The 25,458-nt window shown below is 43.6% G+C and overlaps 1 protein-coding gene across 2 annotated transcripts in view; it reads left to right on the forward strand.

Moving 5' to 3' along the window:
- fnbp1a (formin binding protein 1a) overlaps positions 1–25,458 on the forward strand; it is a 66,749-nt gene that overhangs the window by 24,704 nt on the left and 16,587 nt on the right. The window contains exons 10-16 of one of the 2 annotated variants that reach the window (XM_029161346.3): positions 745–921; positions 1,021–1,182; positions 1,427–1,441; positions 1,522–1,631; positions 15,307–15,439; positions 16,004–16,146; positions 16,576–16,712. In XM_029161346.3, coding sequence (XP_029017179.1) covers positions 745–921; positions 1,021–1,182; positions 1,427–1,441; positions 1,522–1,631; positions 15,307–15,439; positions 16,004–16,146; positions 16,576–16,712 — 877 coding nt within the window. Of the gene's footprint in view, positions 1–744; positions 922–990; positions 1,183–1,426; positions 1,442–1,521; positions 1,632–15,306; positions 15,440–16,003; positions 16,147–16,575; positions 16,713–25,458 lie in introns of both variants that reach the window. The other variant, XM_029161345.3, reaches the window with a different exon arrangement.

The raw sequence follows: 25,458 nt of genomic DNA on the forward strand, positions 1-25,458 counted from the left end.
CTCTGGTTTTGACCCACGACCGTTATTGATACCGATCACGCCTGCTCCTCCTGTACTTCTATTCCGTGTTTTTCCGTGCATGATCTGGACTGTCTGTGACTACGAGAACTGCATTAAACCCTTGGACTGTACCATCTGTCTGTCGTCTGGTCGCTGTGCATGTGGGTCCGATCTCTGCCATAACCTGACATGCACCAGCATATTTCCAAATTCTGTGGAATATTTGGCATGTATATTAGTATAGTATTAGTATATTAGTTGATGATAAAATTATTATTGTTATTGTTATTAATAAATAAAATGTATTAAGTAAAAATCTCATACCATATAAAACCAAAGCAAAATAATTACACTGAAATGTAACACAATAAAAATAAAAACTGTAAAGCTTAATCTGTCAGCATTAACCTTCTACTACTTATAGAGAGTAGGAGGGCCTGAACAGGTATGTTTTAAGATGGGATTTAAAGAAAGGGAGTGACTTTATGAATATCTGGAGGGAGGGTTAAATCCAAAGTTGGGGGGCAGAGTAACTGAATGCTGAGTCCCACAGCCAGCAGTTCAGTGTCAGGGCTGCAAATCCACTCTTTGACTGTTACATGTTCAGGATGACACCTGTTGTTGTAAATGAAAACAGGAAAATAAGTGTGAGGGATGTGACTGGCAGTGTTCCCAAAGGATGTCAATGTGACTGTAGGTGACTGGCAGTGTTCACAAGGGATCTCAATGTGTGTATCTTCGTAGGACACTCGGCAGGTGGTGGAAGTATATAAGTCTGGCTTCGACCCTCCAGGTGACGTAGAATTTGAAGACTACAGTGCAACTATGAGGCGTAGTATCTCTGAATCCAGTTACCTTGACAATCGGACGGAAGGCCGCAGGCAAAGCAAGAAGCTGTGGCCGTTCATCCGCAAAAACAAGGTACTACATGTGCAAGAAGCACACCTGTTGACTCAGAATTTATTGACCACAGGTTTTCTTCCTCTCCAGCTGCTGACTCTCCTGTCCTCACCTCGTCAGCCACCCCCTCCACCCCCCACATCACCTTCTCCTGGAGGTTTGGCCAACAGTCCCCAGTCCCCACCCCTTGCCTCCAAAGAACCGATCACACAACGCTTGAACGACCTCATGAACTCTAGCTCAAGAACCAGGAAGCAGTGTCTTCGCAGCCTGAAGAGAGGGGTATAGTATAGACATACACCTGCATACACAGTCTGGAGAATAGTTTCTGAAGCAGGACCAGTGAGTGCATGAAATCCACTCAACTGGATCAGGCAAGCATATGAGCTTTGTACAAACAAGCTCACATGGTCATTGGTTCTCATATTTACTGTAAACACACATAGCCACGTGTGACCATGGACATACTGTACATTAACTTTTTTTTGATGTGGTGTCTTCTACATGCTTCTTTCTGTTTGGACAGCTTTCACTCAAGCTGGTTAGTATCTCACATGTGCATGCTGTTAACTGTTAATGTGTTATTTCCAGTTTACAATCAATAATAATAAACTGTTGCAGGGATCTGGTCCTGCAGACTGCAGTCACCTCCCCCCTGAACAGAGATGCAAAAAACTTCAAACCAGAATCAACAGCATCAACGAAGAGATTCAGAGAGAACGGGAACAGCGGTAGAGCATTCAACACATTAACCTGCATGTTACATTCACAGATCAAGCATGTGTTTTCATGCACAAATCTACACCATACATTAGACAGTGTTACACTTAATCTACTGTATATGCTAATATGTATGCGTTACCTGCTGCTGACACAGGAATCCACACTTTATACACTGATAAGACAAAATAATAATTTAATGTCATTATGCATGCGCATGACAGCATTTTGGCAACTGTTGTCCAGATATTTAAAAACACAGTTAAAAAATAATACCAAGCATAGTGGCAACAACCAGTAATTGTGACAATAAAGAATAATACAATAAATAGCACGAGCATGGTTTAGGACCCACATGCACAGCCAGAGACAGGACTGACGTGAATATCCATTTAATGGTAGGAATCCACAAAACAGCAGGCAAAAACTCAGGCAGGCAATGGTCAGCAACGGAAGATCCAAAATACAGGCAACGGTACCGACAGGGAACAGGCAAAGACAGGTAAATACCACAAGGAAACAGGTTCTTACACGGTCTGGAACTTGGTGATGAAACGCTGGATAGAAGTGAGTACACGCTACGTTCTGGCGGAAAACTGAGGTACGAGCTGGTGACTAAATACACAAAGTTGATTACTGAACAGAAACAGCTGAGAGGCCACGTGACTCGAAATGTAAAGCGGAAACTAAACAGACAGAACAAAACCAGAAAACATACAAAACAAAACAACAAAATAAAACCGGAAACAGCAAACAGACAATGAAAACAGTGGTGATCAAAAGGCTGGGAAATGACAGAACTACCCCATGTAGGACGGATTCCCAGACACCCAAAGCTACACAGAAAACCCCAACAGGGCGGGTGGAGGGAGGACCGGAGGAGGGCCAGACACAAAACAGACCGTAGAAGACAAACAGGGTGGGCAGGGGGAGGACAGGAGGAGGGCTACAACAAAAAAAGCTAGGCAATACATGAACCTAAATATAAGAGTTCATAAGGTAAGTCCACAGCACGGGGAGCACAATACAAAGTCCAACCCATCCTCCTTAGAGAGGATGGAGGCAAGGAGAGTTTTGGCCCAGCAGCCGCTGAGCTGGGACAGCACACAGAGTGCCCAGGGGCAAACCGTAGACTCTGGGAGGTCGATGCCGAGGCCAGCCACCTCCAGAACCCCACAGGGGACGATGGCATCCTCCAGACTGGGAGCCGTCCCGGATACAGGAGAGTTGAGGCAGCAGGCAACGGAACAGGGCACGTCCAGCGGCCCATAGGAAACAGTGACGTCCTCCAGGCGGACACCATTCCAGGAAGCTGAGGCGTTGAGGGGGTCACTGACGAAGGAGGTAGAGCCACCACCGTGGCAGGGGGAGCCAAAGGCGAGGCCACCAGTCTGGCAGATGATACGAGCGTAGGACCTTGCCAGGCCGACGAGACACCAGAACCAGAGACAAGTCACTGACGAGGACAGACGAGGAGCCGGAACCAGAGACGAGGAGCCGGAAACTAGAGATGAGTAGCCAGAACCAGAGGCGAGAACAGACGAGGCTCTGGACCACCAGAAGCCAAAGCAGACGTGGTCGGTACCGGACCACCAGGAGCTGAGGCCGACGTGGTCGTTGTCGGACCCCTGGAAGCTGAAGCAGATGTGGTCCTCAACGACCAGCCAGATGCCCCAAAACTACCTCCACACACAGAAGCAGAGGACAAAGGTGCCAGAACTAGGGCGGTAACCTCCCGATGCCTCCTCCAAGCCAACAGGGACAGGAACAACCTCCTCTGAGCGGGATGGGGCTGAGCTGGGGCTTGACACAGACAGGTGGCCGGTGCAGCAGAGGTCCGGACAGGCGAGAAGCCTGTGGTGGATGTAGACTGAGACACAGGGACTGAGGCAGGCTGAGATGCTGGGTCTCTGTGAATCTCATAGCCTCAAAAAGTGCAGAAGTCCTATGGATAAGTGACACCGCTTCTTGGAGGAAATAGTCTCTGGCGCACTGGTCGGTCGTAGCGTAGGGTTGTTCAAAAAGTGCGCCAGTAGGAACACAACTGGGGGAGGAGAGGGAGACTTGGATGTGGGAGCTGAGATCCTTGGATCCTGGAACTTGGATCTGGGGCTTCGTCGACGTCATCCGGAATGCTGACAACCGGACGGTTCCTTCCCCACCGGTGCCAAGGCAGAATCGGTAGTAGGAGCAAGGGCTGAGGTCTTGGAATTGGGACCGGCGGCGATGCAGTGACTGGCTGTGGTTCAGTGGTTGGGACAGGCTGGGGGACTGCGACTGGAACGTGAGCTTGAGCCGGCGAGGCGGCGACTGGAGCTTGAGCCTGCGAGGCGGCGACAGGGGCTTGAGCCAGGCTCAATTGATGCACTGGAGCTTGCTGGGCGACAGGTGCAGCAGGGTTTAGGCGTGGCTGGGGGACCAGTGCAGCAGGGTTCAGGCGTGGCGATGAGACAGGGGCTGAAAACAAAGGCACGGAAGTGGCATTGGTCTGTCGTGGCTGAAAAATGGGTGCATGAGGAACGGGGCTGCACTGGGCCTTTAGCTCCTTATTAATTCTGCGTCTTCCATCGGGGGTTAGCATAAACGATTAAGCATAAATAATTACTAAACAGAAACAGCTGAGAGGGCACGTGACTCGAACCGTAAAGTGGAAACTAAACTGACGGAACAAAACCAGAAAACATGACAAAATAATCCGGAAACAGCAAACAGACAATGAAAATAGTGGTGATCAAAAGGCTGAGACATGACAATGATAAGGGAAGGCACACAGCACACAGCTGGGCCATAGAGTAAATTTAATCACTATCACTACAGCCTTGTTCTCTTGTTTGTCCACCACTACTATGTCAGGTTGGTTGGCCATTACCAGTTTGTCAGTCTGTATCTGGAGGTCCCACAGTACTTAGCCCTTAGCCCTGCAAGAAGGGCCCACAATAACTTATAAAAAAGTCCAAGAAAGAGTCCACACAAGGCGTTTGTTTCTTGTGTTATATTACATTGTAACTGAAATAAACAGAGAAGGATCAATGATGTAAGGTAATGTTATACATGTACTAAGTTACAAAGGTTGTACACTTGAAATGAAAAGTTCATTTATACTTACAAAGACATAATTACTGAATGTACAAGTTTTACAACAGGAGCTGCTACTGTTTCTCCTTCTTACAGTTGAAGTTAAATTACTGTACAAACGGAGGGGTAAGAGCGCTCACTTGAACTACTTTCCAAGATCTAAATGCGGACCTTTCTCAGCATGACTTTATGAACTACTTTACTAATAAAATTATCACCATTAGGGAAAACATTTAGCAGCAACTTCTCCAGATCACAGAAATCACCCTCTAGATCCATCAACTTTAAATTTATCAAGTCCTCTGTCTTACCTAGACATCTTCTTCCCCATAACTCATATGGAGTTAACCTCAATAATTAACTCTTTCAAGTCGTTCACATGTCTTTTAGACCCAACCCCAACCAGATTACCTAATGTTTTGCCTTTAATCAGCTCGTCCATATTAAATCAAATCAACAAATTTTTACTAATAGGCTATTGAACCAAAAATCATAGTTAAACAATTATCTGACAACCTGAGTAGAAATAAGCTGTATGAGGATTTTCAGTCAGGATTTAGAAATTATCATAGCACAGAAACAGCTCTGGTTATAATGGTCTGGTCTTTGTCCTTGTCCTGTTAGATCTTAATGCTGCATTTGACACAATTGATCACGACATTCTATTAAAGAGACTAGAACATAGCATCGGAATTAAAGTAACAGCACTGGGATGGTTTAAATCCTATTTGATGAACAGATTCCAGGTTGTTCATGTTAATGACAAATCCTCCACATGCAGAAGGATTAGCTATGGTGTTCAGTGTTCTGTGCTTGGTCCAATTCTGTTCAGCCTATTCTGTTCAACCTATTCATGTCTCCTCCATTAGGAAGCATACTATAAATTTTCATTGTTATGCAGATGATACTTAGCTATATATGTTCTTGGAACCAAATGAAACACATCAACTAGTCAAAATTCAAAGTTGTTTAAAAGGCATCAAATCCTGAATGTCCCAAAACTTCCTTCAACTAAATTCAGATAAAACTGAAATTTTTATTGCTGGGCCTAAAAATCTGAGAGAGACACTATAGACACTATAGAGTCAGACTAAATTCAAGGTTCTTATTATTGGCCAAAAAAAATCACAGAGAGACACTGTTAAGTCATATTCAATTCAATTCAATAAAATTGAATTCAATTGAGGTAGAAAGAAACAGAGGAGCTCAGTGTATAAATTAAGTCCCCCAACAGTCTGTGTCTATTGCAGCTTAACTAAGAGATGGTTCCTGTGACTAACAATCATTGTCAGTGACCTGAACAATCTCTAACTATAAAAGGAAGGTTTTAAGCCTGATCTTTAAGGTGGAGAGTGTGTCAGCTTCTCGAACCTAAACAGGAAGCTGTTTCCAAAGGAGAGGAGCTTGGTAGCTAAAAGCTCTGTCTCCCGTTCTACATTCAAAGACTCTAGGAACCAAAAGTAACCAAGCGCTCTGAGAACAAAGTGTTCTGGTGGGAACATAAGGACCTATGAGGTTTTTAAAGGCCCATGCAAACACTTTTTTCATGCTACACAATGCTAAAGAGTTGGACCTTGATGTCTTGATGCCAAAAAGCTCTGTAGATCGCCCCTCCGCCCGTCTGAAAATGTGTGTTTTAAGCTCTTGTCCACAACGCTCTGTTTTAGGGGTGCTTTGCAAGCGAAGTTGATCGCCACACCCCTTTGAAGAAGCGTATAGCCGTGATCCGCTGCAGGGATCAAAAGTCACGGTCACTAAATCCATTGTAACAGCGAAACTGCCTACATAGTGGAGTTTAACCATATGTTTGATCCAAAATCTGACTAAAGCCGAATGGGAGGCTGTTGAAGTGGTTGCACTTCGACTAACGCAAGGTACGTCTAACTGGCAATTTCACATTTAATTTAATATATTGATTTATATAATACGCAACTTTATTAGCGGCTGCTAACGCTAATACTAATGGTTGCCAATAAGCAGCCTGAATTAATTAACAATATTCATAACACAACTACAGCCTGTTTGGGAGCATAGCTCGATAAACTAATATAAACTCATTTTTACACGTTTTTTTCTTTCTCGTGCTGCTGCTGTGTCAAAATAATTTCTCTATAATGGGGTCTTCAGCCGCAGCTTATATTTTGCTGTATTTGTCTGTAATTAAGTGCCAATGTAGGAACAGTAAATGCCTACAGAGGCATTTGCACCCAGTGGCCGGCAGTCAGACTAGGTAGAAAACCACATACCTATCCACATAGTGTATCGGGGCTGATTTGACTGGAGAATTGCAGACCTAGATCTGGCACTACTTCAGTCATCCAGGGTGGACTATTTAGGTTACCCCCTATGCGGCGGAGGTGTACCCTCCGCTACAGTAGGATTCATAGTTATGTTGAAAGCATGGTTTCTGGAGTGGAACAGGCACAGTCATGGGCAGTTGGCTGGGGAGATGTGAGCATCTTTGTTGTCTTCATCACGTTTTGGAAGACATCGGAAGCAGTGCAGCTGCTGTACAGATGGAGGATGCAGCTGTTTTCCTTGCGACCCCTCTAGATGGTATCAACAATAGAATAGTAGATTAATGAAATGTCCAGTTTTTCTTATGTATCTCACAACCTTCACATATGTAAATAATATATAGAGGTAGTTGTAATGGTGTTTTGAGCAAACACATTTTCAACTTAGCTTTTATAGTGCTGTTTGTTAAATCTTGGCATGGCATTAATGACCTCCTTTCTTTCAGGTTGCTCAAATTCTGCTCAGAGAGCCACTGGGACAGGGATGTTAGTAAGGTCCTCCAAATAACGACCTGGGTCCAGCAGGACTTTATTAAAGAGGGTCTTCATCATCTTTTCCACATAATCTGCATCATAACACTAGAATTACAAATTACCCATAAACAGACTAAAATATCAAAATAAGTTGACCAACTGCATACAGAGTAAATATATAGACAATAGTATAGATCAGATTATGAATACCTTAGCTACTAAAATGTGAAATCCAAAATTTCTCAAGTTCTCAAATAAAACTGCCTATTGGCCAACAAATTATCATACTGCTGTTAAATGTACATACCTTTGCTCCTGAGGTGCGCAACAACTCTTCTACAAGGTAGCCATGTGTCCACAGCGTGCACTGGCGTGTCAGTTTAAGGAGCAACCTCCTTGCCTTTTGGTAGCTGGGATGCGCCAGCCTGTATAAAATAAACGTCATATTTACAGTTAGCTAACTAGAAAGCAACACGTACGAGAAGACAGCAACAACATACATGTTAGACTTTGATAGAACTTGCCATAACCCAAATTCACAGGTCTACTTGGGCTACGACATACACATGACAGGCTCGGTAGTAATTAGAAACACAGCTGACTCTCAAAACTTACTATAGCAGCCAAACCCAAGTTGTACTGAACGTCATGTGGAGGCTAGCGCTAGCCGCTAACACTGCGCTACCATTGCGCTAGCGGCTAACATGACGCTAGCAGCTAAAATGTGAGCTGAATGAAAGCCCTCAAACGAACAAATGCTGGAGAGGCTTGGACTCATCTAAATGAGTTATGGGGAAGAAGCTGTCTAGGTAAGACAGAGGACTTGGTAAATTTAAAAGTGATGGATCTAGAGGGTGATTTCGGTCATTTGGAGGAAGTTGCTGCTAAATGTCTTCTCTAATGGTGATATTTTAATAGTAAAGTAGTTCATAAAGGCATTGCTGAGATTTAAGGGGATAGTAGGCTCAACACACCTGACTATGAGTCAACACACTGACTCTTAGTCAGCCTGGCTACAGTGCTAAAAAGAAACCTTGGGTTGTTTTTATTTTACTCAATTAGGGAGGAATAATATGTTTTCTTAGCAGCACAAAGTGCTTTTTTTATATATTATTAGATTGTCCTTCCATGCTATGCAGTTTACATTTATTCTGTTGGAACGCTACCGTCATATATTCAGTTATTGCATCACTGTTTATGTTCTTGCCACGTCCTGTTCTAGTCATTGTTAGTTCCAGTCAGCTTTACTTCCGGTTCTAATTAACTCACCTGCAGCCTATCTAGTCATCACCACTCCCAGTACTTAAGTTCCACCCATTGCCATGTAACCTTGCCAGATTGTCTGCGTTCATCCATGACCAGCACTCCAGCATTGCTGTTATCCCAGTTCCAGTGTACGACCCATTTTGGTAAACCTGTCTTGTGTGTAGTCCAGTCTCTGATAGTTCCAGTCTTGTGTTTTGACCGCTGCTTGTTTTTGACCACGTCTTTGCCTACGCCTTGTCAGACTTTGTTTTTGCCAATCCTGTGTATGACCATTGCCTGCCTGACTACGCTATTATTAAATACTTGTTTTATCCAAGCCACGCTGTGCATTTGGGTCCTTCCACCATTGTGCCATTTTGACAGCTACTGCCTTTCTAGTTCTCGGGTCCTGTGCTTTAGGTTGCGGATCTCTGATTTATACCATGGAGCTAAACTGCTCTGATTCACTGAGTAAAACCAATAGTGTCTATTAAGGAGTTAAAAGCAGTGCTGAGACAGTTACTCTCAACATCTACAGTACATGAATGTTAAAGTCTCCCACTACAGTGACTTTCTCTGTATTAGAACTAAGTCAGATAAGACTTTAGAGAATTCAGCGAAGAACTACAAAGCAACTGGTTTCTGGGTTTTAGAGTCTGGGTGAGAAAGGCCCAGAGTGAGGCTCTCTAATAAGTTCTAAATATGTTTAGGTTTAGAAGTACTTTATAAGTCTGAGTTATAAATTGCTGCCACTCCTCCACCTGCCTAACTGCAATTCAATTCGATTTTATTTCAATTCAATTTTATTTATATAGCGCCAAATCACAACAAAGTTATCTCAAGGCACTTTACAAAGGTTTAAGACCTTACACAACTAAACCCAACAGGTCCACATACAGCAAGCCTTTAATTTGACAGCAACAGTGGAGAGGAAAAACTCCCTCTCTAATTAGGAAGAATGCTCCAGCAGAACCAGGCTGGATGTGGGCGGCCATCTGTCTCGACCGCTTGGGGTGAGGGGATAGAGAGAGAGAAAATTGGACAGAAGAGGTAAAAGGAAACAGAGAAACTCTAGTAAACACAAGTAGCCCAGCGCTCTGAGAACGAAGTGTTCTGCTGGGAGCATAAGGAACTATAAGGTCTTTAGGATAAGAATAAGATAAGAAGGAGCTTTATCATTGAGTACTTTGTAGGTGAGTAGGTGAATTTTAAATTCTATCCTACATTTTACAGGCAGCCAGTGCAGAGAAGCTAATGTAGGTGAAATGTCATCTCTCTTTCTAAGTCCTGCCAGAACTCTGGCTGCAGGATTTTGAATAAGCTGTAGGCTTTTTAAAGAGCTGTTAGGACATCCTATCAGTAAGCAGTTACAGTAGTCCAGCCTAGAGGTAAGAAATGCATGGATCAGTTTCTCTGCAATGTGTCACAACTTCAGTGTGGACATTTGCATAATGGTCATTTCCTGTTTTATTTAGCACTACTTCCAGTTTTCCGGTTTACCCCGGTTCTGACCTTGCCTGTTTTGTGACCACTGATCCTGCCTGCTCCTGCTTACCACCTTGCTTGTTCTCCTGTGAATTCCGTTTTCCTGGAAACCTGTAAGTCTATTAAATCGGATCAACTCCACCTCTTAGTCTCCTGTGCCGTGCATGTGGGTCCGATTCATCTGCCTGCCTGACAGAACAATCTGGCCAAAGATGGACCCAGCCGGCATCGAGGCTGTGCGCTCCGCTCTCCAGGCTCAGGAGCAACGGCTCAAGGAGCTGGAGAGAAAGGCCGATTTGACCAGCTGTGCTGCGCGGCAAGAGAGCTCCGTGGCGGAGCTCACTCAGCTGGTCAAGAGTTTGGCAGAGATCCACGCGACCTCGATTCCACCAGAAGAGGACGTCAGCTTGGGAGCCCCGCAACACTTCTCCGGAGAATCAGGTGACTGCAGGACGTTCATCACCCAGTGTGAGATTCATTTTGAACTGCACGCACCACGGTTCCCGACGTAGCGATCCAAAGTGGTGTACGCGATGTCCCACCTCTCGGGAGCTGCCAAGCTCTAGACGGTAGCTGAGTGGCAGAACAAGTCCGTGTGTTTGAGTACATTCGACAGCTTCTCCACGGCGCTCAAGCAGATTTTCCAGGAGGTAACCCCCGGGCGAGAGGCGACTGGTAAACATCCAACAGGGGCACCGGAGCACTTCCAAGTATGCCATTGAGTTCCGAACGTTAGCGGCGGAGGCAGGCTGGGACACCACCGCGCTGTGGGATGTTTTCATCCGAGGTCTTCCCCGCCGGGTGAAAGACTGCTTAGCAACAAGAGAGCTTCCGAGGGAGTTGGACGCGCTAATAGAGCTGGCCATCCGCATCGACCAGCGACTGTGGAGCAGCGAACAGGAGCAGCTGGCGGAGTCGTGGAACTGGGAAGCGGAAGGAGCCCGATCGAGAAGCGCGCCGCACATGGGAACGCAACGCACGGAACCCCGCAAGTGGACACCGGAGACGCGCACCGCGATTGTTTCCACTTCCGGGTCGCCGCTGTCAGCGGAGGAGCCGATGCAGCTGGGTCGCGCCTGACTGACAGGCGAAGAAAAGAGACGACGACAGAGCCTGGGCCTTTGTCATCGCGCCCATGTACGGCGGGTGCTCCAGCGGTTCCTAGAACATCAGCTCTTCGTCAAGGCTAAGAAGTGCGAGTTCCATGTCACAACGGTATCTTTCCTCGGTTTCGTCATATCACAGGGGCAGATCCAGATGGACCCGGCCAAGACACAAGCTGTTGAGGCCTGGCCTACTCTCCAAAGTCAACGGGACGTCCAGCGCTTCTTGGGTTTGCCAATTTTTATCAACGGTTCATCCGTAGGTTCAGTACGGTTGCCTTGCCTCTGCACGCTCTAACCTCTCCTAGGATCAGGTTCCAGTGGACTCCACAAGCCGACTCCGCCTTCAACCAACTCAAACTTCATCTCAGCGCCCATCCTGCGGATGCCGGATCCCTCCCGTCAGTTTGTGGTAAAGGTGGATGCCTCTCAGTCCGGCGTGGGTGCGGTGGTGTATCAGCAGGATCCAGAGTACGGCAAGTTACACCCATGCGCCTTTATATCCCGCAAACTATCACAGGCGGATAGAAATTATGATATAGGGGACCGTGAGTTAGACGTGGTGGAACCAGCACCCATCCTTCCACCTGGCTGCGTGGTGGGCGCAGTGACCTGGGCCATTGAGACCCGGGTGAAGAAAGCTACCCGTGGTCAGCCTAGGCTCCCAGCGTGTCCTCCTAACCGCCTGTTCGTTCCTCCAGGCCTGCGTGGAAAGGTCATTCATTGGCATTCATGGTAGGTGGTCGGTTCTGGTGGCCCGGGTTCAAGCGAGACATACAGGAGTATGTGGCAGCGTGTCCCCTGTGTGCCGTCCACAAGCCGTCTCATCAGCCTCCAGCGGGCCTGCTTCACCCACTTGCAGTTCCCCTGCGGCCCTGGTCACACATAGCCCTGGACTTTGTAACTGGCCTACCGCCTTCCAGGGGACACACGGTAGTTATGACAGTGGTTGATCGGTTCTCCCGGTTAGCACATTTCGTACCCATGCCCAAACTTCCCAGCACCAAGCAGACGGCCCAGGCCGTATTGGACTACGTCTTTCCCGCCAGAAGCTCCATAGGCTTCTGGCGGGAATTCTGTGCCTTGCTGGGGGCTACTCTCGTCGGGTTACCATCCAGAAACCAATGGCCAGACAGAGACGGTCAATCAGCAGCTAGAGACAGGCCTCCGGCTGCTCTCGTCCAGAAACCCCACCTCGTGGTCCCAGCAGCTGATATGGGTGGAGTAGGCACACAACACCCTGCCATGTGCTACCACCGGACTGACGCCCTTCCAGTGTGCCTATGGATTCCAGCCACCGCTATTTCCAGACCTGGAACAGGAGGTACAGGTTCCATCAGTCCACGCTTTCCTCCGTCGCTGTAGGCGGACCTGGGTTGGTGCTCGGCAGGCTATGCTGCCGGTTCAGGCCAGGTACAAGAGGGCAGCAGACCGTAAGGTATTTAACCACCAGTACTCACCTTAGACCTCTGCCAGATTGTAGTGATGCATGTCCTCTTTCCAGCGATTCTTGTGTATAGACCTTGTTGCCAGTTTGTGGACCTCGTCTTAGCCAAGCCCTTTGGTAGTGTCGTCGTAGATACCCCGGTTCTGACCTTGCCTGTTTTGTGACCACTGATCCTGCCTACTCCTGCTTATCACCTTGCTTGTTCTCCTGTGAATCCTGTTTTCCTGGAAACCTGTAAGTCTATTAAATCGGATCAACTCCAACTCTTAGTCTCCTGTGCCGTGCATGTGGGTCTGATTCATCCGCCCGCCTGACACGTTGCTCTGAGAGAGGATGCTTCTAATTTTAGCTATATTTCTAAGATGAAAGTAGGCAGTTCTGGAGATTTGTTTAATGTATGATGTAAAAGAGAGATTTTGGTCAAAGTACTCACAGTAGAATCTGAAGCTAATGTTATGCCATCCAGGGTGGCTATCTGACTCAATAGTGTCTATCTCTGATTTTTAGGCCCAACAATAAGAATTTCAGTTTTATCTGAATTTAGTTGAAGGAAGTTTTGTGACATGCAAGATTTGATGTCTTTTAAACAACCCTGAATTTTGACTAGTTGATCTGTTTCATTTGCTTCCAAGGACATATATAGCTGAGTATCATCTGCATAACAATGAAAAATAATGGAATGCTTCCTAATAATCTCACCTATAGGAGACATGTTTAGGCTAAACAGAATTGGACCAAGCACAGAACCCTGTGGTACTCCATAGCTAATCCTTGTGCATGTGGAGAAATTCTCATTAACATGAACAAACTGGAATCTGTTAAACAAATAGGACTTAAACCTTGCCAATGCTGCAAGCATGTTTTCAACTTTTATAGTGCTGGTTTGTTAAATCTTGGGCATCATGGCATTAATGACCTCCTTTTTGTCAGGCTGCTCAAATTCTGCTTAGAGGGCCAGTGGGACAGGGATGCTCACAAGGTCCTCCATATAAAAACCTGGGTCCTTTATTGAAGATGGTCTCCATTAGGTTTTCCACATAATCTGCACCATAATTCAAGAATTGTTAAAATTTGGTGGAAGTTGCCATAACCCAAATTCACAGGTCTACTTGGGCTACAACATACACATGACAGGCTCGGTAGAAATTACAAACACAACTTGACTCACAACTTACTCTTGCAGCCAAACCTAAGTTGTACTGAACTTAATGTGGAGGGCTAGTGCTAGCCGTAACGCTAGCGGCTAACAGTGCACTAACAACAAGCTAGCGGCTAACATGGAGCTAGCAGCTAAAATTTGAGCTGAGGTTAATGACCTCTGTGCCATACATCACACAATTCAAACCCGACAAATGCTGGAAAGGCTTGGACTATGACTATGTACATTTGAAACCGATCGCTCTTGGACTGGATTGGATAAAATCGCAAAATGTGAAATAAGTACGGTGTGTACTTATAACGCACCGGGAGTGTCTTAACATGAACCAGAGAGTCATATAAATGTCCCCGAATGTCTAAAAAGTAACCTTTAATAAACCACACTTATTGTTAGTATACAAATTTGTGACTTGTATAGTTTTGGTGGTCAGGGAGCAGACACAGTCTCTATGCGATAACTACGAGTAAGAGGGGGGGACGGCTGTAGAGAACATATAGAGAGGCGTGTAAGATTGTGACTCTGTGTTCTGGGCTCCACTGAGTTTTCACGGCGTAGGAATGCTAAGCAACATGGTCATGGTACTAGAGAGTAGAGAGGCTCCGTCCAACGGGGGATGAATTTGTTGTGTTTTCTAATCAGCCCAGGTTTTCCCCCAAAACTGCTCCAATTAGTCACAAAGCCCACATCACAGTCTGTACCCATAACCAGTCTTGGTAATGATCTGGCTGAGGGGATTCTTAGGCAATCAGCCTGAAGTTGGCCTCTAGGGTTGTTTGCCACTTTCCCATTGAGTTCTGGATAAAGGTTCTTAGAGTCCTGTTGGTCTTGTGTAGTTCCAAGCATTCCATGATCCATGTATGAGACATTGAGTGATAGGCTTTTTTTTCAATCAGTCAATCTAGGCAGTGCACAGGTTGGAATGTCTGGTCTCACAGTCTGGGGTGACTGTTTTGTCTACCAGTAGCTGGTGTTTTGCCCCCCTGGTGTTACTACCAATTCCTTTCTGAGTGCTGCTCATGTATTGATCCATGTGCCGACATAGTAGTGGTGGACAAACAAGAGAACAAGGCTGTAGTGGTAGATGTAGCAATCCCAGGTGATAGCATCATCAGGAAAAAGAAACACAACAACATCTGAGATCTTTGACCAGAACCCTCAAGCTCCCAAGCCTGTGATAGAGGACCCGAGCTTGTAGGAAAAGGACCGCTTGTAGGGATATGACCACTCCAAAGAAGAGGCGAGGTGGGAATTTGTTTTTTATGTATTAACAAAGTGAAAACAACCAAAGACAATTAGGAGACTCAGCATAATGGCACAGTGCAGTGATACAGGTGAAAGAGAAGTTTTTTCAGGTTTATGTTTATAGTTTTTGGATTAAATTGGACTTTCTTTCATTTTCAGAGATGCTCTGTTGAAGCTGAGAGAGGTTTATAAGCAAAGCCCTCAGATGGGTGATGCCAACAGTTTGGACCCTCGACTTGAAGAAGTTAAGCAGAACCTGCAGCGTCTGGAGGATGAACTGAGGAGGAACCAGGTGTGACTGATCCTTCAATACAAGGTTTTTTTGGTTTAAGATTTACATAGAGATCCTAGTGCTTGGCCTGGTGTCCACAAACATTTCAGAACAGCAAAGTAAAACCGCATGGCACGAAACAGAACCTTTGTGCATGTGGTACCATAGATGTACACTGAACAAATGCGTAAACGTGACACTCTTATTTTTACCCCCGTTTTTATGAGCTGTACTAAGACAAAAGGTCTGTTAATCTCAAATATTGCTCAAAAATCTGTCTAAATCTGTTAGTTAGCACTTTTCCTTTGGCAAGATGATCCATCCACCTCACAGGTGGCACATCAAGATACACACAGTAAGAGGCCTCCTAGTCATGGCAGCCTCTCATAAGATACTGTAAGCGCGTGTCAGAGTAAAGAAAAGAGTGTAGTTTGGACAGCTTGACATGTTTTTATTACTATACAATACTGAAAATAGAAACAAGAAAGGAAAAACTTTACTGATATTCTGTACATGTGTACAATGTGTGTTTCAGCGTACCATGCATATCTCAAAATTCTGAAAATGAATGTGTTTATGTTGCAGGCCTGGTTATCAGAGGTAAACAGCAGACTGGCTGATCACAGCAGGAGACAGAGTGGAAGTTGTGGGATTAATTCCCAGGTGACAACACCAGGCTGCAGCAACCTGAAACAGATGGACAACCGCAGCCCAGCCAGCAGAGAGAGGTACTCTCATAAATAATGAGTAATTAATTGGACATCATACATCCCATACCTGCTTGCAAGGCTATTTTTCTGGCATGAAAAGTCTAATAATAAGTATTTTGCTATTAATTACTTTGACACCTGTTGTGGAAATTCATCTACATCATGCAAGCTACTTATATGTAAAGATGTGAAGAAACAAAAAGGCACACTGTACTTGAGGATCCACAGATATGAAAACCAGCCTTTTCTGCCCCTGCCTACAAATAAGACAACAAATTATTTGGAGGTGGTCGATCTTAAATCCATTAATGTTAGATGAAAAGGTTACACTTAATTTTATAACAGCAGTGCAAATTAGGTAGAAACATTATCAATTGATGCCCATCTTTCTTTTGCTGTTTACCTTACTCTCTTTCAAACTCTGTGTCTCGTATACCAATCTCTCAGTCCTGATGGCAGTTATACTGAAGACCACAGTGCTGAGCTTCACTTTAAGTCACGTAGTTCAGAGTTTGATGACGACTTGGAAGATGAAGACCCATTACCGAGCATTGGCACCTGCAAATCACTGTATCCGTTTCAAGGTACTTTGTCTTACATTATGCATATTACAGGTTTTAATTAACTATATAATCCCTGTGTTAGAGTGTGAAGAAAAATAGCCGACCAATTATCAGTTCAATTTTGGCAGTTATTAATACAGTTGTTATACAACATAGTAAAAGAGCCGGGGCAAAAGGCAAAAGCAAAGACAGCCCTGTCAAGGATAAAGGCCTCTGTTAAAGGTGGGTCACTCAACATCTGGCTTGTTCAAGTCGCACAGTTTCTGAAAAAAGCTGGTATGATTGTGTCTTTACTTTAGAGGACGGTATCCTACAGTAAAAAGATCACAATGTCATAACAACATTCCTTATTTTTTATAAATCAGGCTAAATTATAATATAAATTAATCAAACACTACTCTAAAATGACACATGATCAATATTCAAGCTCTGGATTTTTACTTTATTACTTTATTACCAGTATTTATACCCTGTTACAAAAACCCCACATGAGCTGTTGACTGGTCTTTGATATACGAGTGCAGTAAACCCCCCTTTACTTCCTTGTTCCCATGATCACCACAGTGAAACCCCCACCATTTGATAACCAAATGCTTGATGACCCCCCAGGAACAACCCTCAGCCAGAGGCACAGCATGTCATGACAAACATAATTTCCCACACACAGCATCGATCTTTTGAAGTGGAAATGTTGCTGAATACCATTTGGGCACGTTCCAAATCACGTGTCCAATGCAAGCAAGGTGTCGATACATCACGCAACATTACAAGCTGTTTATCTGTAGTTTAAACAGGCTGGCTGTCTTAACATGTCAAAGCTTTATAAACATGGCAAGCAGACTTAACATCTATATGATAGACATGTTTCACATCACACTTCTGTAATGTACTTATAAAGTCCAAACTGTAATTAAAGAAACAACAGCAGCAACAACAACATTTTGACAAGTAACATTTCCAATAAAAATGTCTTCAATATTCAGACATCAGTTCCGTGCGAACAGCTCTTCTCCATAGCTAGTGAGATAGTGAAAAGCGGATTGAAGCTATGTTCTGTGGAAACAATTTTGAAACATAAGTATTTAATTTAAGAAAATGACGAACATGTGTGAGAGTATGGCTGAGAGTTGGATCGAGTCAGAGCAGGAGAGAGACATGAATAAATGAAAATCAGTCTTTTTAATTAACCAAATACGAAAACCAATAGACAAACCAAAACACATAGCATGAACAAATGACAAGGAACACCAAAAAACAACTAAGATAAGATAAAATAAAACTTTATTAATCCCATGATGGGGAAATTCTGTTGTTTTCAGCAGCAAGGAGGCAAAAGTATTGACTGTACAAGAAGTAAAAGTAAACTTTAAGTAAGAGGTAACATATTTGTATATTTACAGCAGGGCATACAGCATATTTATGGGTGGCAGATGGCTGTCTGATGAGGTATTGCGCGTCTTCAGTTACACAGTGTAAAATAGGAGTTATTAAACGTTGATATTTGATGATGTGGATGATAGCATAAGTGACTGCAATCAAATGAATGGGCACACCGTGAACGTACATATTGTGTCACTGCAGTGATGTATTGTACAGTCTGATAGATGTAGGGAGGAATGACCTGTGATAGGGCTCCTTCCTGCACTGTGGGTGTAACAGTCTGGTGCTAAAGGAGCTCCTCAGAGCCTCTACAGTGTGGTGCAGGGGGGTGGGAGGGGTTATCCATGATGGATGTTATTTGACCAACGTCCCTTCTGTCTGCCACCTCCTCCATGGACTCCAGTTAGCAGCCCAGCACAGAGTTAGCTTTCTTAACCAGCTTGTTAATTCTCTTCCTGTCTCTGCCTGTACTGCCCCCCCAACCAGCAACTCCATACAGGACTACTGAGGCCATAGAAAGTGTCATAGAAAGTGTTTAGCAGCTGTCTGCCCACACCAAAGGACCTCAGGCTCCTCAGGAGGTGGAGGCTACTGTGGGCCTTCTTGTACAGAGTGTCTGTGTTGTAAGACCTATCCAGTTTATTGTTTAGGTGAATTAGTCAAGGCTAAACGAAATGGCTAGGCATGGCCTGGCATAAGCAAGGAATGGTTATGATTTTACTGAATGTATAGTACAAGACAGGAATACTATCATGGCAAATGCATAGCGTGTTACAGTACAGTACAGTATGTGCAGTGTACAGATATTTGATTTACACATTTCAATTTAAACTCAATGAACCATCTGTTAAGTATACAGCACTGTTGTGTCTTTTTTTTTAGTCTGTCATATTTTCACAGTTAAAACAGTAAAAATTAACTAAAAATTGTTTGTAAGACCAGAAGCAGCTTCTGTGACATTCAGCCTCCGCGCCGCTAGAGGCGCTCCTGGGACTTTTGTTTTGGGTCTGTGTTTGAGTTTTCATTTCCTGTGTAATTAGTTGACCCACCTGTTTTTGGTTGTATTTAAGGGATGTCTTTTGTTTCACACACTTGTTGGTGTGTACGCGGTTGTAACCGGATGCTACACCCAGTTATGTCTAAAGAGAGGAGAGTAAGGAGTGGAGTTCCTGTGTTTTGATTTGATGTCCTGTAAGGTTTGTGAGTGTCTTATGTTTCATGTTTAGGTCTTATGTTTCTTGTTTAGGTACTTTACCCATAGTTTTGGAGCGTTTAGTATTACTAGTGAGTTTAGGTTATTAAATATGTTTACCTGCTTTGCAGTGATTTTTAGTTCTTCCCTTTTGTGTTGAACTGAGTCCTGCATCGCAGTAAGTTTATGTTGTGAGTGTATTTAATAAACCTTTAATGTTAATCATAGCTTCTTGTTGGGTCGTGCATTTGGGGTCTTCCCTCTCCTGTGTTCCCTGCGACTTGGTCTGCCAGTTGCGGCCAGGTGTCTGTGTGAGGGATTACACAGAGAGCTGTGTGCTGGAAGCACGTCGGCCGTGGTGCCTGAAGCCTCCGCTCAGTGTGAGCAACGGGGCAATCATTGCTCCTCTCCACCGCATCCCCTCTCCTGTCCCAGGGTTCCGTCAAGCCCCGTCGGTTCGGAACCGACGGGAGGAGTTTAGTAGGTTCCCTGTCAAACCCCGACAGTTCGGAACCAACGGGGCGAGTTCGTAACAGTTACTGAGATTTCGACACAGCTTGGATACAACTTCTAACACTTTCTTGACTGGACAAAGCCTAAAAACTTTTTTCACATTTGTCTGTATTTTGCTTGTAAATGTAAATGAAATTCTATTCAATTCAATTCAATTTTATTTATATAGCGCCAAATCACAACAAAGTTATTTCAAGGCACTTTACAAAGTAAGGTTTAAAACCTCACACAACTGAACCCAACAAATCCCACATACAGCAAGCATTTAATTTCACAGCAACAGTGGAGAGGAAAAACTCCCTCTCTAACGAGGAAGAAACCTCCAGCAGAACCAGACTGGATGTGGGCGGCCATCTGCCTCGACCGGTTGGGGTGAGAGGATAGAGAGATAGAAAAGCACAGCAACAGCAACAAGCAACAACAAGCAACAACAGAGCACAGGCAGGATGGTAGGACCAGGGACTGGATGCAGGCAGGATTGGTTGGATTTGCAGCTGCCCATCACAGACACCAAACTTTGAGCCCAATGATACCTGTAGGTGAGGACAGAGAGGGAGAAAGAGTGGGGGTGGGGGGGGAGGAGAGAAGCACAACTACTGGACAGAAAGAGACAAGGTTAGTTAAACATGGGACAATGATGGGAGGTTATGGGACAGATGAGGTAGAAGGAAACAGAGGAGCTCAGTGTATAAATTAAGTCCCCCAGCAGTCTATGTCTATTGCAGCTTAACTAAGAGATGGTTCCTGTGACTACCAATAATTGCCAGTGACCTGAACCATCTCTAACTATAAGCTTTATCAAAAAGGAAGGTTTTAAGCCTAATCTTAAAGGTGGAGAGTGTGTCAGCTTCTCGAACCTGAAGAGGGAGCTGGTTCCAGAGGAGAGGAGCTTGGTAGCTAAAAGCTCTGCCCCCTGTTCTACATTTAAACACTCTAGGAACCACAAGTAGCCCAGCGCTCTGAGAACGAAGTGTTCTGCTGGGAGCATAAGGAACTATAAGATCTTTAAGATAAGAAGGAGCTTTATCATTGAGTACTTTGTATGTGAGTAGGAGAATTTTAAATTCTATCCTACATTTTACAGGCAGCCAGTGCACAGAAGCTAATGTAGGAGAAATGTGATCTCTCTTTCTAAGTCCTGTCAGAACTCTGGCTGCAGCATTTTGAATGAGCTGTAGGCTTTTTAAGGAGCTGTTAGGACATCCTATGAGTAAGGAGTTACAGTAGTCCAGCCTAGAGGTAACAAATGCATGGATCAGTTTCTCTGCATCGCTCTGAGAGAGGATGCTTCTGATTTTAACTATATTTCTAAGGTGGGAAGTAGGCGGTTCTGGAGATTTGTTTAATGTATGATGTAAAAGAGAGATCCTGGTCAAACATGAAACCAAGGTTCAGTAGAATCTGAAGCTAATGTTATGCCATCCAGGGTGGCTATCTGACTCAATAGTGTCTCTCTCAGATTTTAGGCCCAACAATAAGAATCTTGGTTTTATCTGAGTTTAGTTGAAGGAAGTTTTGGGACATCCAGGATTAGATGTCTTTTAAACAACCCTGATTTTGACTAGTTGATCTGTTTCATTTGGTTCCAAGGACATATATAGCTGAGTATCATCTGCGTAAAAATGAAAATTAATAGAATGCTTTGTAATAATCATACCTAGAGGAGACATGTATAGGCTAAACAGAATTGGACCCAGCACAGAACCCTGTGGAACTCCATAGCTAATCCTTGTGCGTGTGGAGAATTTATCATTAACATGAACAAACTGGAATCTGTTCAACAAATAGGATTTAAACCATCCCAATGCTGTTCCATTAATCCCGATTCTATGTTCTAGTGTCTGTAATAGAATGTTATGATCAATTGTATCAAATGCAGCACTAAGATCTAACAGGACAAGGACAGAAACTAGACCATTGTCCGAAGCTAATAGAAGATCATTAGTGACCTCTAACCAGAGCTGTTTCTGTGCTATGATGTTTTTCTAATCCTGACTGAAAATCTTCATACAGGTTATTCCCACTAGGTGTAAAATAATTGTTTAGCCATGATTTTTTCCAGAATCTTGGAAATAAAGGGTAAATTTGAAATGGGCCTATAGTTGGCTAGTTGTCCAGGGTCAAGGGTTGGTTTTTTCAATAGAGGTTTGACCACAGCCACCTTAAAAGCCTGTGGTACATAGCCTAGTTGTAAATATTGGTTGATTTGATTTAATATGGATGAGCTGATTAAAGGTAGAACTTCTTTGAGTAATCTGGTTGGGATTGGATCTAAAAGACAAGTGGACGACTTGGAAGAGTTAATTATTGAGGTTAACTCCATATGAGTTATGGGGAGGAAGCTGTCCAGGTAAGACAGACAATTTTGTATATTTAAAGTTGATGGATCTAGACAGTGCTTTCTGTCATTTGGAAGAAGTCGCCTGCTGAATGTTTTTTCTAATGATGATAATTTTATTAGTAAAGTAGTTCATAAAGTCATTGCTGCTGAGATTTAAGGGGATAGTAGACTCAATACAGCTATGACTCTTTGTCAGCCTGGCTACAGTGCTGAAAAGAAACCTGGGGTTGTTTTTGTTTTCCTCAATTAGGGAGGAATAATATGTTTTTCTAGCAGCACAAAGTGCTTTTTTATATTTCATTAGACTGTCCTTCCATGCAATGCAGTTTACATTTATTTTGTTGGAACGCCACTGTCTTTCTAGTTGTCTAGTCCTTTGCTTTAGGCTGCGGATGTCTGAGTTATACCACGGAGCTAACCTCCTCTGATTTACGGTCTTCTTCTTCAGAGGAGCCACTGTGTCTAACATTGTACGTAGAGAAGCTGCAGCATCATCTACAAGACAGTCAACCTGTTCTCCAATTAAGTTGGAGTGGCTGTTGGTTAGCTCATCTGGTCAGACCACTGTGAACTGCGTTCAAAGTTTCAATTCCAATATTCACTATTCAGGCTCATATATGAGCAATTACATTTCAGTTGCCTTGGTAGCTCAGTAGGGAGAGTATGGCAGAAGGTCCAAAGTTTGAGCCCCCAGATGTCTTTGAAAAAGACACTTCTCATCCCCTTCCAAGGGGAGGAATTAAAATGCAGAGATGAAAGTTCCCAAATTAATTAATGAAGTTAATCTATTATTAAAAGTTAATGTAACTCATATCAAAAGTATACTGCAGTATACTGCCACTTTTGATGTGTTATACTGCTACACTAAAATCTATAAACTACAGTTATCTAATAGCTTGTATGAAGTACACTAATAGTTTAATTGTCCAGTACTCAGTACTATTGGTAGCCTGGAAGTACATCAGTATATGCAAGTTTATTTAAAATGCATAAAATGTGATGTTATTCTGTGCTTAAAGGTTACTTTTCAAATTTCATTTAAAATTTTCGTTTCAAATATACTGGTAAACCTGTGGGGACTAAAAGTGGGCTAATTTAGTCCCATTAAGTATTAAATAAGTACACGCAACCCCTCAAGAATACTAAACGTAGATTCTCTTAAGTGTACTTTGTAAAGTATATTTTAGAAATATACAGTCGTAGCACTTCAAAGTGACCACCTTTTTTACCGCAGTACATGCGCGTCGCCAGCGCGCCACGGGTGCGTCTCCGACTAAGGATTTTTAATCCTGCAGCAAGCTGAAAAAAATCAGGGTGCTAGTCTCGTGTTAACCACCAGGTGGCGCAAAGATGTGAGGTCCGACTGTTCATTTCTATGTGTGTGCACAAAAAACGATGTCATGGTATTGTATCATTAAATGTAGAGTAGTTCATTTTTAAATATTATAGATTATTATGCATCTTTGCTCGCTAGTGCGCTAGTGTTTGTGGCCAATTGCCGAAGCTGCTGATGTTTTTACAGTTCCCAGGCCAGCCGAGAGAAACAGTCCCTCCTCCAGCCAATCCAATAGAATAATATAAGTATAATAACATAAAATAGGAATCTATAATTATTCATCAATCTGTGTTATAAATGTATTTTATATGTATATCTGTACTTGTTTTCTGGTTTGTTGATCATGAGGAAAAAATACAAAACAAACTTGGTTTTCGTTTCAGCTCGTAATATTAATTAACGGAATTCAAGTGTTTTTTGTTTTTTTTCGACACAACGCACGGAGTTGGATTTAAAGCTGATTTTTCGTTTTGAGAAAAAAGCAGAGAACGAAAAACTAAGTCGTTGTCTTGTTATAGCAGCTTTTAAGTTCAACCAAACTCTTAAAATTTACTCAGACCGCAATGACCTATAGTTTGCATTGATCTTCTATGAAACGTAAGAGCCTGAATGAGAGATGATGTGTCCAGGTAGAGCTTAACCGGAAATGTATGCTTGTCAAACCATTTACATTTTTTTTGTAAATAAAAATAATGTTTTCCCTGTTCAAACCTGGGGAATAAAAACGATTCTGATTGTGAAAGCGGCTGATCAACTTCACAGGAACACATTTCATATGGTACATGTGAAAGGGAGACTAACAACCCAACGCAACCGAGGCTGTAGCAGGCAGAGAAACGCAGATCTTTGTCCTGCATGTTGATGCGTGTTTCCCCTTCCCCCAGTGACCCTGCTCTGGGACGTGAATGGCCCCGCCCACTTTAATTCACCAGACGGACATGAAGAGGGAATAACGAAATAAACAGCTGGTTAACTTCGTAGGAACACTGCTGTAGCTCTGCAATGACTTTATGTGGTACAGGTGAAATGAGTAATAACGAAATAAATGGAATATAAAACGGAAACGCTTTCAAGCGTTTTGTTCACCCAAACTAGATGGGTGTACTGTCATCTTTTCAGTAATTTTTAGCATTTGCATGTTGCTGTATATGAATAACGAAATAACAAAATCTATGTTTGAAAAAAACAGTGAAGAGTTCCATGTTTACATGAAAACGGGCAGAACAACATCCATCTATGACTCACTGCCGAAAGCGGCTGGTGAACCTATTGGGAACATGGCTGTAGCTCTGCTAAATAATACAGGCAGCCAGCCCTATTAATCATTTGTTATTTTCTTGTATGCCAAAATATAAAAATGTTCAGTAATTACAACTTCTGCTTCCACCGAGCTTCGGACCCGGGGTAAAAAATTGACACATCAAGGCTGTTAAACAATAAACAAACCATTATACCATGGAGGCGTTGATCCGGAGCTCTACATGGGCCTATATAACATAAGTATAGGACAGCGTCATAAAGGCCAGTGTGGGGGCTGATCGCCACCTATAGGCCAAATAGACGTAACACAGCTTCAAACGCGCTAAAAACCCCGGGTAATACCACGCTGAAATTGGCAAACAGATCGCTGTAAAGGCTGACACCTTTAAGTGCTACGACTGTAAATACAGGATGTGATGAAACCAAATAGGATACAGGTGAGTTAATTAGAACCAAAAAATAAAGCTTGATGAGTTTACCATTGACTGGAACAGGAAGTGGCAACAAAATGGAAACCGAAAATGAATGGAAACAGTGACTGAAAGACCTGGACTGTGACAGGTAACTTGTTAATTTTGTACAGTGTACATATGGTACCTGAAGGTGACCTCACACTTGAACTTTCCTTTGTTGTCTGGACAGTGATGATGTGTTTAGTCACGTGGTGTCACCATGTGGGGCTGCAGTAATACAGCCGAGGTTGTCGCAGCCTAAACCGTGACAAGCCACAATCACAGAGTCGCTG

The sequence above is a fragment of the Betta splendens genome, chromosome 9, assembly GCF_900634795.4.
Source record: "Betta splendens chromosome 9, fBetSpl5.4, whole genome shotgun sequence".
NCBI classification, from domain to species: domain Eukaryota; kingdom Metazoa; phylum Chordata; class Actinopteri; order Anabantiformes; family Osphronemidae; genus Betta; species Betta splendens.